We start from the raw sequence: 23,176 nt of genomic DNA, 5'->3' as shown, positions 1-23,176 counted from the left end.
TCATAGAAGTCTCAACAGCATGTTCAACAGAATTGTTAATAAAAGTGTTTAAATCCGACTTAAATGCCTCCCCTTCCTCATTATTGAATTAGGAGCTCTAAGAGCTGTTTATCTCCATGCTGACAGGAAAAGCAAACCAGACGCCAAAGGGTTGAACCGAGCAGAAAATAAGCCCTTCCCAATGGGCGTGTACAAAAGAATGAGAAAAAACCTGACCGGAGCAGAGAGGAAACCCCTTGCAGAGGCGGGAAGCAGACGCTGGGCTGAGGAGAAAAACAAGCGAAGCGGCCAGCGGAAACAGCACACTGCAGGGAAGCGCTGGAGATGGCCGCCGCGCATCGCGAGACGCAGGCGACACGAGAGCAAAAAATGGTAGCGGTAAGAGCGGGTGAAAGAAAACGCTCAGAACGAGCTCGAGGGGAACCAAAAGTGCAGCGCGCTCGCTAATGCGCACAATATAAATAGTGAAAACAATATCAGGGACAAATAATCAGCATATGAAACACAGGCATAAACAATACGTAGGCTATAACAAAAGGGTACTTATCTTGACTGCGAGCAGCAAGAAAAGTGGGCTGTTCGCAGTCTGACCCTTCGTTATACCTTAGACAGCCCTTCCATTGGTTGTTACTGGTGATTTGGTTGTCTCCCATTGGCCATTTTTTTTTTCGCTTGGCCTGCTGGGAACTGTTGTTTCTATTGTTTATCTTGGCTTGCTTTTCATATAAAGCAAGAATAGAAAAGCATAATATGAGCCTCCGGTCTTGCCATATAATGTACTACACCACATTTAATAGGCCATGCCATTAGTTGTGTAAGCTGCACTGTCAGTATATTTATGCTGCATCCCCTTTACAAACCCTGCATTACTTTTGCATCCACATTAAAGCACAGAATGGGAGAAAGGAGAAACAAGGGCTGTAAATATGTAGAGTAGCAAATGGCCAGAGAAGATGACGAGTGAAAGAGGAAGCAGTGGCAGAAAATCGAAATGGCGAATAAGTGGATAAAATGAAGTGCAGGAAAAGACTGAAGTTAGAAAAAGAAACAGAACTTTAAAGGAAAAGCAACACGACATGAAATAACTGCATAAAATGCAAATGTTGAGAGGGTAATGCTGATTGAGTCAGCCAATGAACAATAAATGGCTAGACGGGCTCAAGAACCCAAGCCGGACTCTTGGCTTGGCTCGGCTCTCCCTATTAATTTGCTGGATGGCCCACATCTACTAATGAGATCGGACAGTATTCGGAGCCCGCTGACATTGTGAGCTCTGGCTCTACTCCACAGAGTGCACCAATGGAGAAGCACCTAAGACCACAAAGAATAACTCAGAATTCCGTAAGGTCCTAAAAAAGACAACTCACCCACCTACTTACTGGCCGTAACTGCGGCGCGGAGCTCTACATTAATAACCCTCTTCCTCCCGCCCCGGAACTCCAACTGTCTGTATCCCAAATGGCACTTCCCATTTCGCACCCCACTTCCAAACTGATTAGGCTCCCTCCCTTAGACTACTCTCTCTGCGCCTCTGGGTTTTTCTTTTTGAAATTCCCGCCCCAAGTGCCTCAACAGCGTAGTCTGACTCAATGTCCCCGAGTTAAACAATCACCCCTCAATGCCTCTCCAGGTCTCCACACACTCTTTCTGTGCTCTTGGGCGCTCCACAGACGATGCACAGACTGTGATGATCACGTGACGAACGTAAGCCAACGTCGTTGCTATGGACGGTCGCTATAGGAACCTGGTCGCTACCCACGCGCAGCCAGGTCCCTGCTCTCTATTTAACTTCGGCACAGAAGACTCACAGATAATCGTCCTTTCATCGGAACTACACTTCTGGTTTCAGGTACCACCAGGGGCCCCACTCATCACCAGGGCACAACAGCCTCCGAATCCCGGCCATGGCTGAAGACACCCAGGAGGAGGTGCCCCAACTGGAGCTCGAGGCCATCATTGGGTTCAACGGTAAGAAGAACTTGGTTTTCACACGCGCTATTCATTTTGTGGCCAGGCTATCCGTTGTCAGAGTTTATGGGTATTCAAGGAGCCTGCCCTTAATTGGAGCCCAACTTTCATTACGCTTTTCGCTGCAGTTTTTCCTCACATGTGGATCGCTGCTTGTATTTTCCTTTCTTTGCGTATCAGCAGCATAACTTTTGTATCTCCGAGGAGGGCATGAAATTACCGAGTTTTGTGACTGTGGGGGTAGTCTGGGCGGAAATTACCCAATCCGGGTAGACGCCGTCTATCCTGGCCACTCCTCTCATAATTCGCAGAAATTTGCTGAATTCGTCCAGGTGTAATTTTCTGACACGTGACACTTTCAGCAGTTCCTGCACTGTTCTCTGCATCTGTTCCAAGCAAACGTGCAGGTGGGGAAGGGGTTTATCAGATTCCAGCTTCACCCATAACAAAAACCGGATTTAAGGGACCATTAGGACTCTTTTTGTTGGAGGATCCTGGCTGGGAGCTATTGGGAGCCTCACACCTCAATGCAACTAGCCTCACACCTAGAAGCAATGGAGGAGCGCTTTAGCGCCACAGCAGTGCCAAAGCGCTATGAAAGACATAAAAGACATTGCAGGGTGTCAGAGTGCTTTACATCACATGTACAGATTATACACAAGGATGTGTTAAATAAGAAAGTGAGGGTTGCAAGGTGTAGGAGCCAATTTATGAACTGCATGTAACAAAACAATTTGTCTTAAAAGCAGTAACCCACTTACCCATTTATATAAAAATCTGTCATCTGCGTGTTACATAATGTGCTTTGCAGGAGACGTATTAATACTCAATGCTACTTTGATTCAAAACTAGGACTAGGCAAACCACATATCTCTCCAGCAAATACGTTATCCTCCAGAGTTATCTTATTATTATTTCCTGAGATTTAGCAGATACACAAAGATCCCTGCAGCCAGTGCCTTAACTCCATAAGATATTCTAAAATACAGACATTGAAACCAATTAAGCAGAACAGATTTACTGCCATGTTTCTCATTGATGCCAATTTCTTTGTGGCAAGGTTTAAAATAAATAAATGTATTAATTGAGGCCCAGATTTCGCGTCGGGTTTGTGTCAATATTTTGGCACAACCCCAGTGAAAAATGTAATTTGTTAAATATTGTAATGCATTCAAATGGTAGTCATGATAGACCTTCTAAACATATGTGATGCCACTTCCTGTGATGCCACATGCAATATCACGTGCTGTAATTTCCTTTGATGTCACAAGTGGTGATGTTACTTCCTGTGATGACACGCGCTGTGATGTCACATTCATTCTACCTATTCTGGTGAGTCCCCTCACTTCTTCTTTTAGGACTTGATCCCTGCTTCAAGGCAAGGAGCAGACTGAGGTGTCACAAACTGACATAGAGAGGCTTGAGCAGCCGGGTTTGATGTCCCTCTTGCAGCACTGCACACAGTGACCTGTACGGAGGTCAGGGGAGGCTCCTCCACTAGGGCGGAGGAGCGTTTTACCACTGCTTTCTCGCAGTGCGAGAAAGCCAAAACATAAAATGATAATAACTATAAGTTATTACCATTTTATGTTTTGTTTGTGCATTGTGGGCGGGTGTGCGGGGCAGCTCTGCTCTTTGAGCAGGGCAGGGGAGGAGTGGTTTGCATAATCCTGAGTGCGCAAAGACTGTTTGGTCGGCCCTCTGGGGCTACCCAAACCAGTCATGCGCACTCTGCCTTTTCTCCATGTAGGCTGCATAGCAGCCTACATGGAGAACATGGCCATCCAATTAGCCTCTGGCTGTGTGGCATCCCGACCTATCACAACGCTGCTTGCAGCATTGTGATTGGCTTAGGGGAGGGTCCGGAGGGAGCCTGGCTGCCTGCTTCCTGTTCCTGTTAAAAGCAGGAGCAGGAGCCGAGAAGACGCAGGACCCGGCTGAAAGGAAGGTAAGTTTGATTATTATATTTTTTTAAGGTATCCGCGACCCCTGTGACAACCCATGCGAATTCCCCCCGTGACCCCTCATGCTCGCCCCCCACCCGCGAGCAATGCCAGCCGCGACTGATGGAGGTGCCGCCGTTTGATCATATGGTAACTGGAAGGGAGCAGCTTGGGTGGGTTCGTGACTTCTACAACGCATTAGAAACACGGTTATCTTTTAGAGATGTTAATAAAGAGGGATGTGAACATCTGCTGTGAATTATCTGACTGGGTCAATGTGTGTACATAGACCTAGGTATACAATTTTAATAATTATGGGCAATAATTTAGCACAGGCTGCTAACGGAATATAAGTACTTGTATAATGAAAACCTAGCTAGGACACAGCATTGATTAGATCCTAGTTAATAATATTGTCATCGGGGAGCAGAGCGACATGTGAGTACTAGTATTTTGGGTACACATGGGCTAGCCAAAAAAATAGTAGGGAGAGTCAAGGCTGAGCCTAAGCAGGTATCTGGCTTGGCTGTAAGAGCCAAAGCACAAGGTGCGCCATCAAAATAACCGGTATGCAAATGAGAGAGCAAAGGGGTTGTAAAAAACGTGAGGAAGACTATTAGATTAAAAATATAGTATTTTTTGATCACCTGTTTTACTGTATGTCGCTGCATTGACATCTGTTAAAAACAACAGTTTTTAAACATGAACCTTTTCCCCCACAAAACAAAATACGTCAATATTTCATGTGTACTAAATATACATGTACATACACTGAGTGGTAGATGTTCCTAACTAAAAGAAAAATAATTTCTTCAACTATTTGTTGAGATTGAATGTGTCTGAGACAAGAGTGAGTAAAAATAGGGTGGGGGAATTCCTCCTCAAGACAATGGTGCCTTCACACACCCTTGCGGGTGTCATGCTTCATCATCGAGCGTTGCTCCTCGTGGGGGTGGTGCTGCAGTCCCCCACGGGCCCCTGGAGAGGGCTCTTTGTCGGAGATCTTTTTTAGGAGGTGCCGCAGTTGTGCATGTGGGTGTGAGGACCTTGTGAAACAAGTGTGTGAGTGAAAATAAAATTACCTTATCGGTGGCCCAACATAGCTTTATTCAATGGTCTGAAAGGTAAATTAAAATCAAGTGGACTGGAGCCTAACCTTCAAACAAATGTGAAAGGGGGTAGATGATCTGGGGTAGCCCAGATCATCCCATAGTTGCAGATGGAGTCTAATTTTAAGACTTTAGTTCAATCCAAGGTATGTTGTCATTGAGACCTATTAAGTTGCTCTTTAGACGAAACACCCACCGTTGTTCGTTCTTGAATAGTGTACTTGAGGACCAGTTTGGATGAGATTCAATTATAGTCCAGTGAAGACTATCAGGAGGGTGATTCTTCTCTAAGCAATGATTCTGTAGCCTGGTGTTGTTGATTTTTTACAGCGGATAGTGCTTTTGTGTTCCCCAATGCGTATCTTAATGGGACGGGTGGTCATGCCCCCGTACCTCAAAGCACAGGGACAGGTGATTAAGTATACACAGTTTTTCGTGTTGCAGTTAGTATGGCGTTTTTGCAGCCAGGGTCTGGGCATGCCGAGAACCACATGTTTGGATGCAGTGGTCTGGGGACATACTGAACATGTCCCGCACGGAAAGTGTCCTTCCACTGGTGGTAAGGCCCAGAGAGTGGGTTGTTTCTGGATGGTGATTCTCGGGCGAGTGTGGACCAGTATATCTCTAAAATTCTGTGTGCGCTTGAATGCAAATAGTGGGGGTGGACCCGGGCTGAAGCCACCTTTCTCTAGAATTTTCTAATGTTTCTTGATGTTCTTTTGGATTTTGTTGGTGTTGGGGGTAAATGTGGTCACACAAGTTAGGGTGTCTGTCTCAGGTTTGGTTCTGATCTCAAGGAGGGCATCTCTATGATTATTCCTTGCTCTTTTGTGGGCATCTCGTATAATCTTCCTTGGATAATGTCGAGCTGATAGATTATGAGATAGAATTCTGGACTGGCATTCGAATTCGGTGAGTGTGTTACAGTTCCTGTGGAGACACAGGAATTGTCCGACTGGCAGGTTGTTTCTCAGTGCTTTAGGATGGTGACTATCATACAGAAGCAGACTATTTCTATCTGTTGGTTTCCTGTAATTGGTGGTTTTGAGTACACCATCCTGTAATGTGATCAAAGGTCCAGAAACGGAATCTGTCCTTGTGATTTGGAGCCAGTAAATTTTAAAAAAAGGATCAAGAATATTGATCCAGTCCAAAAAAGGTACCGCATTGTGCCTCATTCCCTTGCCAAAACATGATAACATCATCAATGTAGCGGCGCCACATAAGGATATTGCTCCTATATGGATTATCCTCTTTCAAGATTAATTTTTCTTCGAAGTCTGCCATATAGTGACATGCCAGACTTGGCGCAAAGGTACTTCCCATGCTGGTACCTTGAATTTGGTGGTACAGTTGTTTCTGGAAGGCGAAAAAGTTCTCTTTGAGAGCTAGCGAAGCCAAGTCACATATGAATGAAATGGGGGTTTCAAATGGCCAAGGGTCGACACTCTGTAGGGCATGTTCAAGAACAGCAAGTGTCATGTCTGTCCTGAGGGATATTCATGTACTGCGCCTCCACATCTAAAGTCACAAGATAGTTAATTGATGAGGTATCAGTGAAGTTCTCAATCAGGTTCAAAACCTCAGTGGTATCCCTGAGGTATGTTGGAGTCTGAGTAACTAGAGGGCGCAGATAGAAATCCCAGAACTTGCTGAGATGTTCTTGCAAGGAATCAATTCCAGACACGATCGGTCGACCCTGTGGTGGTCTTGTCCCCTTATGAATCTTAGGAAGAGTGTAAAAATAGGGGATGCGAGGGTTGTCGTTAGTGAGGAAGGCCACATCTTAAGTGGAGATCCAACCATCCATCTCAGCATCAGAAACCAGACATTTAATTCTGGTGGATAGGTGGGCTGAAGGATCTGCGTCTATTGGCCGGTAGTACTTTGTGTCTGATAATTGACGCTGGCATTCGGCATCATAGGTCACAATATCCATAATAACAATAGCTCCTCCTTTGTCAGCAGGTTTTAAGATGATGGATGTAAATATACATGGCCTATTATTGCAATCTTCAATGAAAACAATTCATATCCAAGGTAGTTGCAGAACTTTATTTCAGTAATGGCACCAACCATGGAAAGCAGCCTCACCCTTCAGCTCTCTCACTTCAACTGTCCACCATAGAATACATTACATGTGGTCATTCTAAGATGACCTAGGATAGTTAGAATGAACAATCCCTTAAAGTTCTAAGTCCAGCACAACACATATCCCTCCCCCCAAAAAACCCAATACCATTAAAAAATTGAACAGTGTTTACATGAAAAATACTTTTTTGAAATATGCAAAAAAGAACTTTGCATAACATAACTCAACATTGGGAAACAAGAAAAGTCTTTGTTACAAAAGCCTTCCCACGCGGGAACACGCAGAAGACCCTGCATGCATGAACTGGTGCATGCTGATGGTACAATATATTCGCTCAACCACTTGGGTTGTATATAACACCTTCCAGTGCGTCAAGGTGTTGAGCCAACAGCCTTACTGTCACAATGACAGCCTTGACCAGAGATGCCCCCATTGTTTTTTGACTCTTCCACTGATTTAAAACTTGAGATTACACCAACCGAGATGTGCTCCATAAATCCCTATTGACATCCTTAGCAACATTTTTCATAACTTTTTCAATCAAGGAACTACCCATGTAGCTTGATTCTCCTTAACTCACAAAACCGTTTTTTAACCAGAACTTCCGCCCCAACTTCTATCTGTTTATCCTTGGTGCAGTTCTTCAGATCATAAAAATGCTTGTAATTTCCCTGATATTCTCTTCTGAGCCAACACCCTTTTCTTTTGAGCTCTCTAATCTCTTCATCATGCTGTTGCTCCATTCTATGACCTTTCCATACACCCATGTCAGGTTCAATTTACTGTTGCCAACGCGATCCCTCATCTAGAAAAAAGGTGACTCGAATGTCACAGAACTGGTTGTATTCCGGTAAGCCCATCACACCTAATTCAAGCCTTCAGACTAAGGTCTTCTTTCAGTAACTGCTCTCTGCACACAAGATTTGGCCTGCGGGGAATACAAGGCAGTCTTGAGCTGTGTAATGGGCAAATTACCCCAAAACTAGTGCATTTCATGGGAAGTTAACTGGACACCATTGTCAGTTATGATTTCCTGTGGAACACTTGACAGAGGAATTCCTCCTACAAAAGTTGATAACCACATTGATGACAATTGAGCTTGCACACTTCGTCACCACCTACTTAGACATGTAATCTACCATAAGTATCAGATAACGTTCATTATGGGGTAAAAGATGGAATGGACCAGCAAAGTCTAATCACAGTTTCTTTTTTCATGGTTCAGAGGGAATCTCAACCGGTGATTATGGAGCCTTCGAGGTAACTTTGATTTTGTCATTCATCGCACGTGAATCACAATGCTTGACAACACATTCTACCTGAATATCTAATCTAGGCCACTAGTACCACTCCCTCACCCTGAACTTTGTGAGGCTCATCCCCAAGTGGCCCTCATGTGCTAGATTGACTATCTTTTCTCTAACCGCCTTGGGCGCAATTATTCTGGTGCCCCTGTACAATTCACCCCCAATCCAACTGAGTTCATGTCCTTCATTCCAATATCCTCTCATTTCCTCAGCGAGTGCTGTATATTCGTTCCGACCCTTGAGAATCAACCACTTGAGTTCTCTCACCACATCATCTGCCTCTCTCGCAGATTTCCACTCATTTTCCTGCAGGGCACTCTCACAAATCCAACTAACCGAAAGAGTTTGATCAGCCTCCGTTCCTAACAACTTGCTTCTTAATTCTCTATCTCCTGGAAGATGTGACAAACACTCTGCAACCACATTTTGTGAACCAACAATGTACTCCACTTGGAAACTGAACTTGCTCAATACCTCTATCCACATTTTAATACAAGGAGTCAGTTAGTCATCTTTTCTGGTAGAAAACACATGGACCAATGGCCTATAGTCAGACCGAACAACAAACGGTACCCCCACAGATAAAACATAAAATGTCTGCTTGCCCCTGCACGCGCCAAAACCTCCCTCTCTATTAGCTCTCTTCTGCACCTTTAAGTGCTCGCGACGCAAATGCCACTAATCTCTCTTCCCCACCATCTCTCTGTGAAAGCACCACACCCAAACCCTTGAGACTTGCTTCCGTGGTCAATATAATTCTCTTCCTTACATCAAAATATCCCAATGTTGGAAACACACTGATATGCTTTTTTGACAGATTTAAAAGCTCTACCACACTCATCAGACAATTTGAACTTCGTGTTTTTCTTCAACAACATTCTAATGGGCTGAGCCAATACATAGAATTGGGTATGAATTTAGAGTAAAACTCAGCCATACCAAGGAAAGACCACACTTGATCCTTGTCTGCAGGTGCTGGTGTTTTAATGATGAAATCGGCCAATTTTGCCTTGGGTTTGATTCCTTCTGCTGATATTGTGTGACCCAAATAAGAAACCGTGGTAACTCTGAACCTGCACTTTTCTTTTATCAATGTCAATCCTGCTTCAGCTAACCTTCCCTACACTTTTATTAAGGTTTAATCATGTTCTTCGCAATTCCTCCCATGAATCAGGATATAATCCTGGAAGAAAAGGGTGTTGTTGATTCCATCATGCATCTTTTTCATAACCCTCTGGAAGCATGCCACTGCGGATGCTAGACCAAAAGGCATCCTCACAAAATGGTAAGCTCCCAGAGGCATTACAAATGAATTCAAGTATCTGGACTCATCGTGCAATTTCGCCTGATGATAAGCGGATGAAAGAACTACCACGCTAAAAATCTTCGCATCACCTAGCATGGTCAGAGCCTCTGAAATATTAGGAAACGGCTGAAGATCAACCCATATATATTTGTTCAAGTCGTGAAGGTCAACACGCATACGAATTTGCCTCCCCATCCTTAGGTCCTAGCATGATTACGGCAAGCCACTCGATCGATCTCAATTGTCCATTCTCTCGCCAACCTGTCAATTTCAAGCTTCAGTGGTTCTAGCATAAGATAAGGGACCTTCCTCACTTTGTGAACACACAGGACCGCATTCTTCTTCAGAATAATCTTGAGTCGAAGTTCTTAAGAAGACCCAATTTGTCATTAAACACATTGGGATACTTCAAAACGATGTCTTCATGACCTTGTTCTAATGACACAGACCTAACTGGATGCACAGCATTGGGATTACTCGTTATCCCCATGTCACTCTGGTGCCGCCACGTTCTGCAATATACACTTTTCTTTGTTTTCAAAGGTGATCCTCATGACAGCATAACCCAGAACATCTATTTTGGATCTCCCACCCCCCTTATAGCTCACAGGATTTATATCAGGCTGAACCAGGGTTACTTCTCCACTAAGTTCCCTTTCACAATTCTTGTCAGCCACCATCGTATATTGTGATCATGAATCTGCCAACATCACCACATCTTTATCATCCAATCTGTGACTCTCCGGCATCTTTAAGGGACCTACATCCACTTCACTTGGATCAGGTTTTATAGTGAACACCATTTTACCCACATGCTCAAAGACTGACTCCACCAATTGGAGTTAGATCCACCTCACCTTTCCACACTCGGGCAAAATGGTCCTTTTTACCGCATTTCCTGCACACCAAATTCCTGGCATAACATTGTGTACAGTACGCTGAATGACTACGGCTACCACAGTGAAAGCACCTTAGTTTGGTAAACTTGCCAACTTTCCCGCCACCATTCTATTTTCCTTCACCCTTATTTTTCTCTCCTCCTTGCTTGGTTTTAGCTCCGATATCTCCTACAATCTAACACACACCAGGGTCTTTCCCATCACTGAGTGATGTGGAAGGAATAGTCCACATCTCCCATACTCATCTGTTTATACTCTCTACCCCCTCCACAATTACAATAGCTTCCCTTAGATCTGGGTTCTTGGCTAGCAATTTCTCTCGGACCCTTATATTGTTTGTGTATCTCATCAATTGGTCTCTAATGAGAGAGTCGGTCAACGGATCAATTTTGCAGGCATGTGCTAATGTTTGTAAGCAAGCTATATAATTTTCTGCACTTTCACACTTCCCTTGTGTGTTAGATTTTTTTTGATTGTGCTTCAACACTACATTAATTCTTGATTGAAAATACTTCTCTAATATTAGGACTGATATATCAAAAACATACTGTGTGTCCCCCTCTGCATTGCCTACGGGAATGGCTTTCAAACTATCATAAATATTGGGGCCCTCCACCCCCAAACTGTGGAGCAACACCATTTGTTTCATAGCAGCAGAGAAGTTTTCCCCCCAAAGGCAATCAAATTAGAATCAAAAAGTTTCTTCTGCCTCTTATTTAGTTATTTTTATTTGAAGAGTTTTATATAGCGCAAACATAACCCTCACGGGTGTCAGTGAGCTTTACAATTGTTAAAAACATGTAGAAAAATTAAAATAAATTGAGAATTGCAAAATACAGCAGCACCCCATTAAGGGGGTGGTGGCTTTGAGTGTTAAGACCAATAGATTAAACAAGACAAAACCATAATAATCAACTGGTAAAAATGGTGTCATAAACTAGTACAGTACAGTCTGAGACAACACTCTGGCTGAGGGTGGTATTTTCTCAGAGATAGGACAATTAGATCAGACAAGGCAAAAACATGAAAGGAAGCAGTGATCATAATATCATAATCTAGCACAGTAAAGGATTCAACAGCCAGCATCCCCAATAATGGTGGGGTCCACTCAGTGTTGACACAGAGAAATCATAAGGACAATAGTGAAACAGGCTAGCAGTAATCTTGATGTGTGGTTGATAAGTATAGACTGCTCGGAGAGGGAGTTACTAGGGTCTAGGGCAGACACTTGCTCATGAGTAATAGTTTAACTCCCTTCTTGAAGGATGTGGTTGAAGGGTTCATCCTTAGATCCAGGGGGAGGGAGTTCCAAATTCTTGGTGCGATGCCCGAGAAGGCTCTGAGGTTTCAGTAGTAAAGTGCTGGAGCTTGTAGAGGATCTAGGACCTCTCAAAAGGTCCTAGATCCTCTGAGCGAGATAGCTTGGGGTATTGAAGTGTAGAGCTTTTTGGGCAATGCAAGCAATTTTCTGTTGAATTCTAGCTTATTAGGGGAGCTATTTGAGGGCTTTCAAATCAGGGGTGATGTGATGGTTTCTTTTTGATCCTGTGACGAGTCTTGCAGCAGCATTGAGGAGAGCCCTTTATGGGGCTGTTTTGGATTTGGATTTTGGCAGGCCGCAAAGGGTAGCACATCTATACTCCAACCTGGGAATACCTTGGACTTGGACAGCAGACTTGACGTCATTGCAGAGAAGGAAGGGTTTTAATTTCCTTAAGATGTTAATTTGATGGTTTGCTCCTTTAGTGGCAGCTCTGGTGTGTTTCTGCATATTAAGGTTCTTATGAAGAGTTATTCCCTGTAATCTTACTGAATCAGTAACTTTGAAAGGTGTTAATTGCTTCAATCATTCATTAATGATGAGAGAATGATTGGGTGGGGCGTTTAGAAGAAATTCAGTTTTAAGTGTTATGTTATGTTATGTTACATAGATTTGTAGCGCGCACAGATACCCACGAGTGTCCCGGTGCGGTGCCTTGCGGGGTGAGGAAATGGACTTTAAACAAAGAGATATGTTTTCAAGTTCTTCTTGAAAGCAACTGGGTCCTGTAAGGCAAGAGGAAGGGCATTCCAAGCAGCAGAAACCTTCCGAGCAAAAGAGCTGCCTCCTAGCCTCTGGTATTTGAAACGAGGGACCTGAGCGAAACGTAGGGACATGGATCGAAGCCTTTCTGCAAATAGAAAGGGCCACTACCATGAAGGGCATGGTGGTCCAAAACCAGCTATTTAAATTTCACCCTATCAATCACGGGGAGCCAGTGTAGTGAGGGCAAATGATGGCGGACACTATTCCTGGCGGAGATACCCAGAAGAAGTCTGGTTGCCGTGTTTTGGACCACCTGAAGCTTTATCCCGGAATGCCAATGTAAAGAGCATTGGCATAGTCCAGCTGAGACAAGATCAATGCAAGTAACCTTTTCCCTCGCCGCCTGGGGTAGAAGAGGAAAGAATTCTCTTAGGGTTTTGAGAAGACCGAAACAATTGCCGGCCAGTTTCTTAATGTGTGTAGAAAAGGAAAGACTCTCATTAAACCACACCCCCAGATTCTTGGCGGGCTTCCCCATGGAAGTGGGTGAGGGGAACTCGGGTGGCCAGAGAGAATCCCGGAAATTGATAGGAAATTTCCCAAAGAGGAGAATCTTGGACTTCTCTTCATTGCACTTGAGTTGTGCAGCCGCCAACTATTTAAAAATAGAAGAGAGACAATGTTGGACCGAGAGAACAGAGTCTGAATCTTTGTCCCAGGTGAAGAGCAGCTGGGTGTCATCGGCATAGGCCATCACCTTGGCCCCCAGGCCCTCAGCCAGATATATTAAAGGTGTGACATGAATATTAAAAAGAAGGAGACTAAGGGAGGACCCCTGGGGGACTTCGGTTGTCACTGACTGAGGGAAGAGGAGGACGGTGGAAGTCAGATCTGCTTGACCCACCCTTCCAGAAAGGACCTAACCCAGCCCCAAACAGAGCTCGACACACCAATCTTGGCAAGTCGCGCAAGGAGTAGAGTATGCGGGACCGTGTCGGACGCCGCCAAGAGGTCCAGCAAGATTTTGTACTATAAGAAGCCCGAAACCCTGATTGGGCTGGATGCAGAAGGCCCTCCCTCTCAAACTCAGTGAGCTGTTTATTCACTACCTTCTCACACGTCTTGGCCAGAGCAGGTAAGAGGGAAGCAGGTTGATCATTCCCTGGATTAAGGGGATCTAATGACGGCTTTTTTAACAGTGGCAAGATCTTAGCCTGCTTCCAAGCCTGTGGTACAACGGCTTCCTGAAGGGACATGTTGATAATGCTGTTCACTTCTGCGTTAGTGATCTGGCAGGGCAAGGGTCCGAGGGTGATCCAGACTTATACCCTTAAGAATTCTAAGGGGATCAGGCAAGTCCACAGGACTAAACGCATGCAGGGAATGGTCAGGATCAATAGATTGAAGCACAGAAGTTGTCCCGAGACCGTTGTCACAGGAAGAAAAAGCCATCTGTATAGTCTAAATCTTTTCCATAAAGAAACAAGAAAGAGTGTTACACCATGTGACTGAAGATGAAGACACACTAGCTTGGGCCACAGGGGAGGTAAAACTCTGAACAATAGCAAAGATTTCTTTAGCATTGTTTCTGGCCGAGTCAATACGGGCTGAATGGAATTGCCTTTTTTGCCAACGTTCTGGTATCATAGTAGATTTTTTGCTTAGTTCTGAGCTTCTACTTAGCTACCGGGCAATATTCACTACGGCGCCACGCACGCTGAAGAATCTTACATTCATGTTTCAATGCTTTTAGGTCTGAATTGAACCAAGGTGTTAAGGGAGATTCCCTGGACAGCCCAGAAGAGCGTTGTGGGATTACCATGTCCACTGCATTAGAGACCCAACTAGTGAATCCAGCCAGACAATCCTCAAGGTCCCCGGAGAGAATAGGCCTAGAAACTTCCAGGGCCCGATTGAACTCAAGTGGGTTGATTTTACCAAAGGCTGGTTTACAATATGATCGAGTTAAAGGCTCAGCATTGGACACTTCCCACGAGAAATGAGTTAAAAGGTGTGTTAAGTTTTAGGTTGTTGCAAGTTAGCCAACTTTGGGTATTTAGTAGAGTTCTGTTGAGGGATCTAATGTCTTCAGGGCAGGTAGAGTTGAATATCATCCGCGTACATGTGATCGTAGCATTTCCGTTAGTAGCTCCATGCACAAGTTGAAGAAAGTCAGCGAGACGTAGGAGCCCTGAGGGACCTTGACTTTTTGCGTTCTATTATGGAGAAATCAGGTGAACCATTTTAGGACAGAAACTGAGATTCCCATCCTGCGTTCCAATAGATTTAGTAGGTAGTCATGCTTAACCGTATCAAATGCGGAAGATAGGTCAAAGATGATTAAGAGGCAAGATTCATTTAGATCTAGCATTTTTAGTGCATCATCCACTATGTGTGTAAGGGCCAATTCAGTGCTATGCCTGGGCAGAAGCCTGATCGGAATTGGTCAAGAAGACTGAATAGATCAATGTGGTTGCACAGTTGGATATGTGCACATTTTTCAAGGATCTTCGGCAGAGTTGGGATATTGGAGATGGGACGAAAGTTATTTAGGTCTGTTTGGTCTGCTTTTGTTTTTTTTAGGATAGGAGTGACCTGTCCAGACTTATAGGCAATCAGGGATTGTTCCTTGGCGTAGGGAGGTGTTTACGATCTTGGTCCAAAGTGGGAGTATCAACACTTTGAGCTCATTGAAGATGTTAGGGGGAAGAGGGTAATTGAAGTGGTTTGATGGTTTTAAATCTGATAGAATTTTGAGAATGTCGATTTCCTTAAAGGTTTTGAAAGAGTTCCATGTAGCGTTATTTTTGAGAACTTTTCCAGGACAACCAGATGGTAGCACAGTCATGGAGGTGGGAAGATTAGAGTGATGTAAAAGAGGCCCATGACCCAGTGCATTCAGCAAGTCAGTTCTAATGTGATCCATCTTCTCAAGGAAGAAGGAGGTAAGATTTGCGCAGTTAGGAAGTGGATTAGATCCAACTGGGGAAGAGTTGGGTGGACCATACGATTGAAGTTTAATTAGCAAAAATAGTTCTTTTGACCAGTTTCTAGATTGGTCAAGTTTGCTTCTGAAGAAATTTGCTTTGGAGTTTCTGATGCTTTTTGTAATCTTTAGTCCTCAGTGATCTCAGATGTTTGAGGTGTTAAAGGGAAAGTGAGGAACTCCTTTTTCGTTCAGTTTGTCTCAAGTTGCGTCTTTTGGTATTGGGGCTACCATTGTACCATGGTTTAGAGTCCTTAGTAGATAATCTTTTTAGTTATATAGGTGCTATTGAGTCTAGAATAGTCTTCATTGAGCTAGCGTAGTCGTCTATAAGATCTTGAACATCTGACATGTCTCCAGGAGGTGGTAAGATGTTATTGCTAAGGGATGTTAATTCATTAATGTTGATATTTCTTGTGCTTCTTTTCCATGTCTCTGCTGTTTTTATTTTAGCAATGTTTATTCCCAGGGGTTTGGAGATGAGGAATGCAATGCAATAGTGGTCAGATAAGTCACAATGGAGGATAGATTCCAGGCGGATAGTGTTGTACATTACAATGATGAGATCTAGGGTTGCTCCTTTGTTATGAGTAGGGCTGTCACATATTTTTGTCAGGTAGAGGTCTGCGAGAAAGGATTTAAGGCTGTTAACTACAGGGTCATTCAATCATTCCAGTGGAGATTGAAGTCTCCAAGGAAGATTTGGTTACTGTGTTGATTAGTTTTTTTTGGGAAGATATCCATAATTTGTTTTAAAAATGAGAGGTTTTAACCAGGCAGATGGTACATCGTGTGCAGTTTACATATAGATCTGTTGTTGCAGGCGATATTGATGGAATTATATTCGAATAATGATAGGACAGGGGAATGAGACTGAAAAGCAGTTATGGTGAAAAGATGCAATGTCTCTACCTGATCGGCTAGCCCTATCTAGTCTAGTAATGTCATGAAAAGGAGGGGCAAGTTTGTCAAGGATAGGTGCAGAGGAAGCATTTAGTCATGTTTCTGTGCAAGTATAAGGTCTACAATGTCCACCGCATATCTTGCAGCCAATCTGCAGTTGAGAAGCATACAATTTAGATGGGATTGGGCGATGGTTGGGTCAGTCAGAGTGAGGGGAATTTGCTTAAGGCTGTGCCTGTTTATTACTCTGCAGTTGGGTTTGGTTTCTCTAGGAGGGTTGGTAAGGATGGATCAGATTTGACCCTGATTGTCTATGGTCTCAGCGTAAGATGAATTATATGATAAGAGGAGGGAATGTATGTCATCAACAGAAAGAGTATCAGACTCTGAAATTCTACAGGGCCTGGAGGGTGCATTGAGGTAGGGTAGAGTTCTCTATCTCAGAAGCAGAGATTTCAAAGATCGTGAGATCAAGCTGGTTGGGAGGTGTGTATGAGGCCTAGAGAGATTATTGGTGGGTAGGTCAAGCTTGTGATTGAATGTATTCAGGTTCCTAGAAGGCCAGATTTTAGTAGAAGATTTGATGGTGATGTATATAAGGGTTTGTAAATCTGCCTTTAGCTGTTGTAGATTTTGTGTAATCTCATTGAGTCTGGAAACTAGTGAGTTGTGGAAGTAGGATTTCAGGTCATGTGATAGGAGGGAAGGAGGTGGAGGGGAATTGTTGTCTATGATAGTGTAATACTGTTGGCCAGTGGGTTCTGGCTTAGAGGGAATTGTCTCTGAGGCGAAGGGAAGCTTTGAGATGGGAGGAGGGGAGCCAGAGAGCAGGGCAAGAGGGGGCACTAGGGGCTTGTTGCTGAGTGTGATAGTGGGTTTAGGCGTCAGGAGTGTCGATGGTAGAGGTATGGAGTGGGTTGGAAGTATGGTATGGTGAGATAATGAATTCTGTGGCTATGTGATTCCGGAGTTACTGCTCTGTTTCTAGGATGTAGTTGAGGTTTAGAGATGTGATCTTCCACAGTATATTTGGTTAACCCTTCTCTGACAGGAAAACTGGGGGAGAGGACTTGTTTGTCCAAGCCATGGTGACAGTTCAATCAGTTTAATCCTAAAAAAACTCTGAGATGTGCCAGTCACCGTGTTAAATACATGTGCTGCACAGAATCAGACTCTACGCCAAAGTGTGCCTACCACTGCATAGGGGGGACATGCACTGTAAGGCACCCGGTCTATCACAGTGTTAGAATTATCCCCAATGCAGAACCAGACAAACTCAATTCAAAGGTATGCCTATCACCGTATAAAGAACAACAATTGCATAGTATGGCACTGTGTAAGGCACTGTGTTCCCAGGTGTGCCTATCACCGTACATCTACAACTTGTGCAATCGCCATGCAAATTACGATCGGTTAGGCACCATAAAGGTGTGCCAATCACCGTAATATCCCTTGTTCAGGAACAGTGACCACTTCAAATACCACTGTTAATTGCTGCTGAGACAGTTGAAGTTTGAAACCTGAGACCAAAAACTGCCCAGAATGCTTGTCACAGCGTCGCAGATACATCATATTTCCCCATAGATCCAAACAGAAATGTGCCCAATCCTCCAAAATGGCCACCAATGTGTATTACTATGATATTTTACAGAGAAAAACGAGCTTGTTCCAACGTATGCCAAAGATGCTCCGCGAGAGGAATAACAAGCTGCCTCCGCTGCTCTAGTACGAGCCATAGCAACTGTTGGTAGGTGATTGTTTTTCAAATATATTTATAACTCCTCTCCTATGATTAGGAAAGTCACCAAAATGTGTGGACAGTTCTGAAATGTGGCCACAACTGTAGCTACATAAACACGGGGGTAAATATTCACCAAAAAATATACTAAATCAATCTTGCCCCGTGTGGTGAGTTCTCGCTACGCAATGGGTTCAAGAGAGGTTGGTGCCAAGAGATGCATGTCTCCTCTCAGGCGCTTGTTGCCAGTATTGCAATCTTCAGTGATAACCAAGTCATATGCAAGGTAGTTGAAGAACCTTATTCCAATAATGGCACAAACAATGGAAAGCAGCCTCACCCTTCAGCTCTCCCACTTCAACTATCAAACCCTAGAATACTTTACATGTGGTCATTCTAATATGACCTAGGACAGTTAGAATGAAGAATCCCTTAAAGTTCCAAGTCCATCACAAAAAATATATTGCTATATGTGACGCTAAATTATTTTGAATTAAACCATACATGAGTTTTTTTATAGCACACATCCTGAACTGACTTTCTTCAAAATAGTTTCTGATTTGACCCTCACTTAAAATGACATATCTTAGAACAAATATTTTCTACAAATGCAAATATCAAATGTAAATTCAACCTGACATGATATATGTATTAAATGCCAAAATGTCTTTCTTGAAACAATAATGGAGTTAAAGGCAAGGAAAAGTAGGATATTGTTTTAATATTAATAACCCTTTCATAAACAGCTCAGAGGAAAAGGGTCAGCGCCTCAATGACAGCAGAGAGAGAAGGCGCAGCTGCCTTGCATCGTGTTGATTTTAAAAACTACTATAGGGAGGGAACAATGTAGTGCATTGGGTGCTTTTCTCATTGCTATTTTTGCTTGACAGTCCCCATAGGACAAGTATTGACCCAGAACCAGTCATTCAGCATAATCGTACTATGGTTCTGTAAATTGGACCAAGTAAAACCCCTTTTGCATTCGATGATCTGGGGCGAGGGTGAGCAGTCACAGGCTTCACAGGGAGGTTGTGAGGTGGGACTTGCTCAAGTTCTGAGATTAATAAGCAACAGACCCAATAAAGAGAGCGCCCTGCCCAGTGATGAACCTTTCAAGAAAGAAACATACTGTAATCACACAGTTGTACTAAATACTACAAAGTTCAATGCTAATATAAGTCAGTGTCTCTATCTCTTGTAGGTGCTGCACCAACCCTGATCCCACTTTGTCCCCTCTCCATGGTTCTAGGTCCCACCCTAATTTTTTAGTGGTTGGCAGGTGTTGCATGAATCAGTTTCAGTGAAGCTCTATCACCTACAGTTCATGGTGCACTCTGTCTCAAGACCTACCTCTTTGTGGGCCGGAAGTGTTCTTTCAAGGGCTTTTCACGGCTGACCTATACTCTGGCAGTGCTTAATTTGTAAAAACAAATAAGAGCCAATGCCCAAAGCTTTGCTCAGCAGCCCATGCTATTGAATGAGTCAGGGGTGTCGAATATTAAGGCAGTGTGGACTATTCAACCTCTTTTATCCACCAACAGATAATCCTTGTCCCTTTGTCTCACTCTCTGAGGTTCTTTTTCATGCTTGCTATCTTTCTTTGCCACTGTATTTCCATATTTCTCTTCCTCAATCTTTCCTCCTTTGTGTTTTTCTCTCTTGTTCTGGGTCAGAAGTCTGGTGAGGAAACATAAATGCCGGTCCCCAAAAGAAAGTTCCAGTGGGCCATACCAGCAACCACTGGCTCAAATTAAGCACTGCATTCTGGCAAGTGCTCATGCATATTTGCAAGACCTGCTGCACACCACAGTTCTTGGCGGAGCACTGGGCACAGGGTAACGTTTGGCACCACACCTGTCGAACCTTTATTTCAAGGACACTGCAGCCTGGAGAGAGCGACTCTGCCATAACCGATGCAGTGAGTCACTTAACACAAATGGCAGTCCTAAAGAAGATGTGGACCTATCAGATTATAACTAGGTGCATTCTCAGGGGGTCCCTCCGCAGTCAACTGTCCTAGCCCATGTCTGGACTGACTTGACAGCAGGTATAGCCCTTCACTGGACCTTCAGCAATTAGGCAGCTTGTGCTTAGCCTTCAGCAGTTTGAGAGAAGCAGCACTGCACAGGCTTCTAGTCACCAAATTAAAGCACCAACTGTTCATGTGACAGTTACAGGATAGCAATTCCTGTCAGGAGCCAAAGAGAGAGTCTTGAGGACCCTCACGCAACAGGGTCCCTCCAGAATGCTCTTGTCTTGTCTGCTTCGTCTGGGTGCCCCACAGCCACTAGGGATTCAATGGTCCTCCCTCCTCCCTGGATGGTCTCTCCTGTTGCAGGACCAAACATATTCTTTCCCTCTCACAGCAGGCAGGAACGTTTCTGGGCACCTCGGGTGCAGGTCCACGCGTCTGCCAGTAAGAGATCCAGTCTTCAAGTGATGTCCCCCCCCTAACCTCTTGGAGACTGGCTGTTATGAAGACACCAGCTATGGTTGCATAGCAGCCCTTTGAGTACTCTGCAGAGTATTCAGTTCCTTGGTTATAGAGGACTCAGAAATGGAAAAAAGTATGGTGGTTTGAATCTCACTTTTATGCACAGCTTTCAGACATATGATCTTGATCCTCTTTCTCAAACTGTATTCTTGGTATGGGGAGGTTCATTTTTCAAGTGTCCTTTCTAGGCTGTTTTCCAGACGCAACCTTTGTGTAAATTGATGCTTCCCACAGCAGGAATGTCTACATCCCACATCAGAGGCATAAATGGATGTTAGGTTACTGGGCATTCAGAGTTATTATGTTACTGCATGTGACTGTCTTCAGCCCCACTGAAGGAATAATCAGGAAAAGACCTAGGGGCAGGACTCAACTAAAGACTTCTTAATCTCTCATAACAGAGTCTGCAGTCCCAAGCCTCAACCTTACCATCCTCCAAATGACAGTGTTCGGGAAGAGTAAACAGCCTCTTCTAACTAACCAAAAGGCTTCGTAGAATATCTAAAAGCGCCCTGTCTTCACTCTCCTCATTTTAGTGCATACATTTCCTCTCTCCAGCAGCAGTTGTATAATCAATACACTTATGCCGTCTGGGAGTACAGTCCTCACCCTCCATTTTGCGCCAGGCCAGGGACACTCAAAATGGATTCCACTGGCATCCATTACTCTGGCTCACTTATACACCATGAATGAGCCACACTGAGCACTCGCGCAAGACGCTTAACACACAATCGGATGTTAGAGCAAGGAAATCAGCAAATGCATAGAAGCAGACCTTTGCATGGGTGGGCCATAAACATCCACCCCAGTGACCCATATAAAAAGGTCTGATCATACTAGTGATCCCTAAAGCATAGTAGGCTGCGATCACCACTCTATGTACTAAACCCATTACAGGGGCAGCAGTACTCTGTCACAAATAAGGGCATACTTGGTGTGCTGCTCCAGGTCGTAAAACAAGTCTAAGAGTTCTCATAGTCTGAGACAAGCCTATCCTTTGTGCACATACTTAGAGTAGCATGACACCAGGGCCAACTTAAAAAGTCAAGATATCAGATCCAGGCAGTGGGGAACTCAGGATAGGGGAACACACCTGTTTACCATGCATGGGACATTCCCATAGAGGATAATTATCCTTGACGTGAAACGTCTTCAGTTTCTTCCTGGACTGCTGAGTGCTTCTGATGTCAATTGGGATGCTATTCCAGATGGAGAGTATCTGACTTCTGGTTGTTTTCATCTTACTCTTGGTATCTAGCATGTGGATGTCCGGGCTTCTGGTGCTGCACGATCCACCTGACGAGTGAATTTCATGGCATAATAAGTCAAAAATTGTTGTTGATAGTCTTGTAAAAAATTAAGGTGGCTTAAAAGATGGTATGGGCTTGAATGGAGTGCCAGTGTAGTTCCTTCAGCATTGGGATGATGTGGTTGAATTGAAGCGATCTTGCAGTGCCCGTCAGCTGGGGGTGAAGCCATCTTAGTTCATGTCAGAGACCCAGGCGTGAATCACAGTTTGCTTGGATCTATTGGCGAACAAGAGAAATGTAGTCTTTACTGGCTGAGCTTCAAGTAGGTGACATTCACTTTGGGATTAGTTTAGGGCAGTTTTTGAATTGCTCTTTGGTATAAGAGAGTTTGAGTTTGAATTAGAGCTTGGTGTCATCAGCGTATTGGTCGATTTTGAACTTCCTTGTGGTGAGTGAGCATCTGAGTGGTTTTAATGTAGAGGTTGATGATGATGGGCCGGGGTTGTGGGGGCGGCAGGAGGTGGATCCTTGATATACTCTGCTAATGGCTGACCGTGTCTGGCACCTTGCAGTTGATGTTGGTTGGAGGAGAACCATCTCAGGGCAGTCAGAGAAGCCCATGTCTACTTCAAGGGTGTTGATCGGACCTTGATGGTTGAACATATCGAAGGCTAGGGAGAGTGCAGCAGGATTAGGAGGCAAGGTTTTGTTTTATTATTAAAGAACATGGGCCAAACAACTACTTGGAGAGTGGCTCTTTCCTTACTGTACCATGGTACTATGCCAGACTAGTAATCATGTATACGTGTGTTCTTGCTGATTTGATCCTGTTGCTGGGTTGAGTTTGATTTTCCTTTGGCTGGAAGTTGGTGAGGTCATCTGTGTCGAAGGTAGGTTTCTTAAGGAGGAGAACACCTGCTCAGTCTTAAGGACACCTGGCAAGGATAGGTGAAAGGGGATCTCATTGAAGAGACTTGAAGGTAGAATATCTTCCTCATAGGCTTTGTGGGCTTTTCTGGATGTTGCAGAGTGAATCATGTGAGCTGAGATTAGCCCGAACTGCCTGACCAGGTCCTCCCTGAACCGGAACACAAACAACTTAGAACCGGTTTTGCTCTACTTATGGGCTGGACTGTTCCCACGAAGAGCAGGGTC

The 23,176-nt window shown here is 44.1% G+C and overlaps 1 protein-coding gene across 1 annotated transcript in view; it reads left to right on the top strand.

Annotated features, from left to right (window-relative positions):
- Positions 1–1,727: 1,727 nt before the first annotated feature.
- CFAP52 (cilia and flagella associated protein 52) overlaps positions 1,728–23,176 on the top strand; it is a 163,076-nt gene continuing 141,627 nt past the window's right edge. The window contains exon 1 of the mRNA XM_085616820.1: positions 1,728–1,968. Coding sequence (XP_085472946.1) covers positions 1,905–1,968 — 64 coding nt within the window. The 5' untranslated portion in view covers positions 1,728–1,904. The remainder of the gene's footprint in view (positions 1,969–23,176) is intronic.

Source organism: Triturus cristatus, chromosome 7, assembly GCF_964204655.1.
Source record: "Triturus cristatus chromosome 7, aTriCri1.1, whole genome shotgun sequence".
Taxonomy (NCBI): Eukaryota; Metazoa; Chordata; class Amphibia; order Caudata; family Salamandridae; genus Triturus; species Triturus cristatus.
The sequence above is the reverse complement of the archived record's forward strand: the minus strand, read 5'-3'. Positions and strand labels throughout refer to the sequence as shown.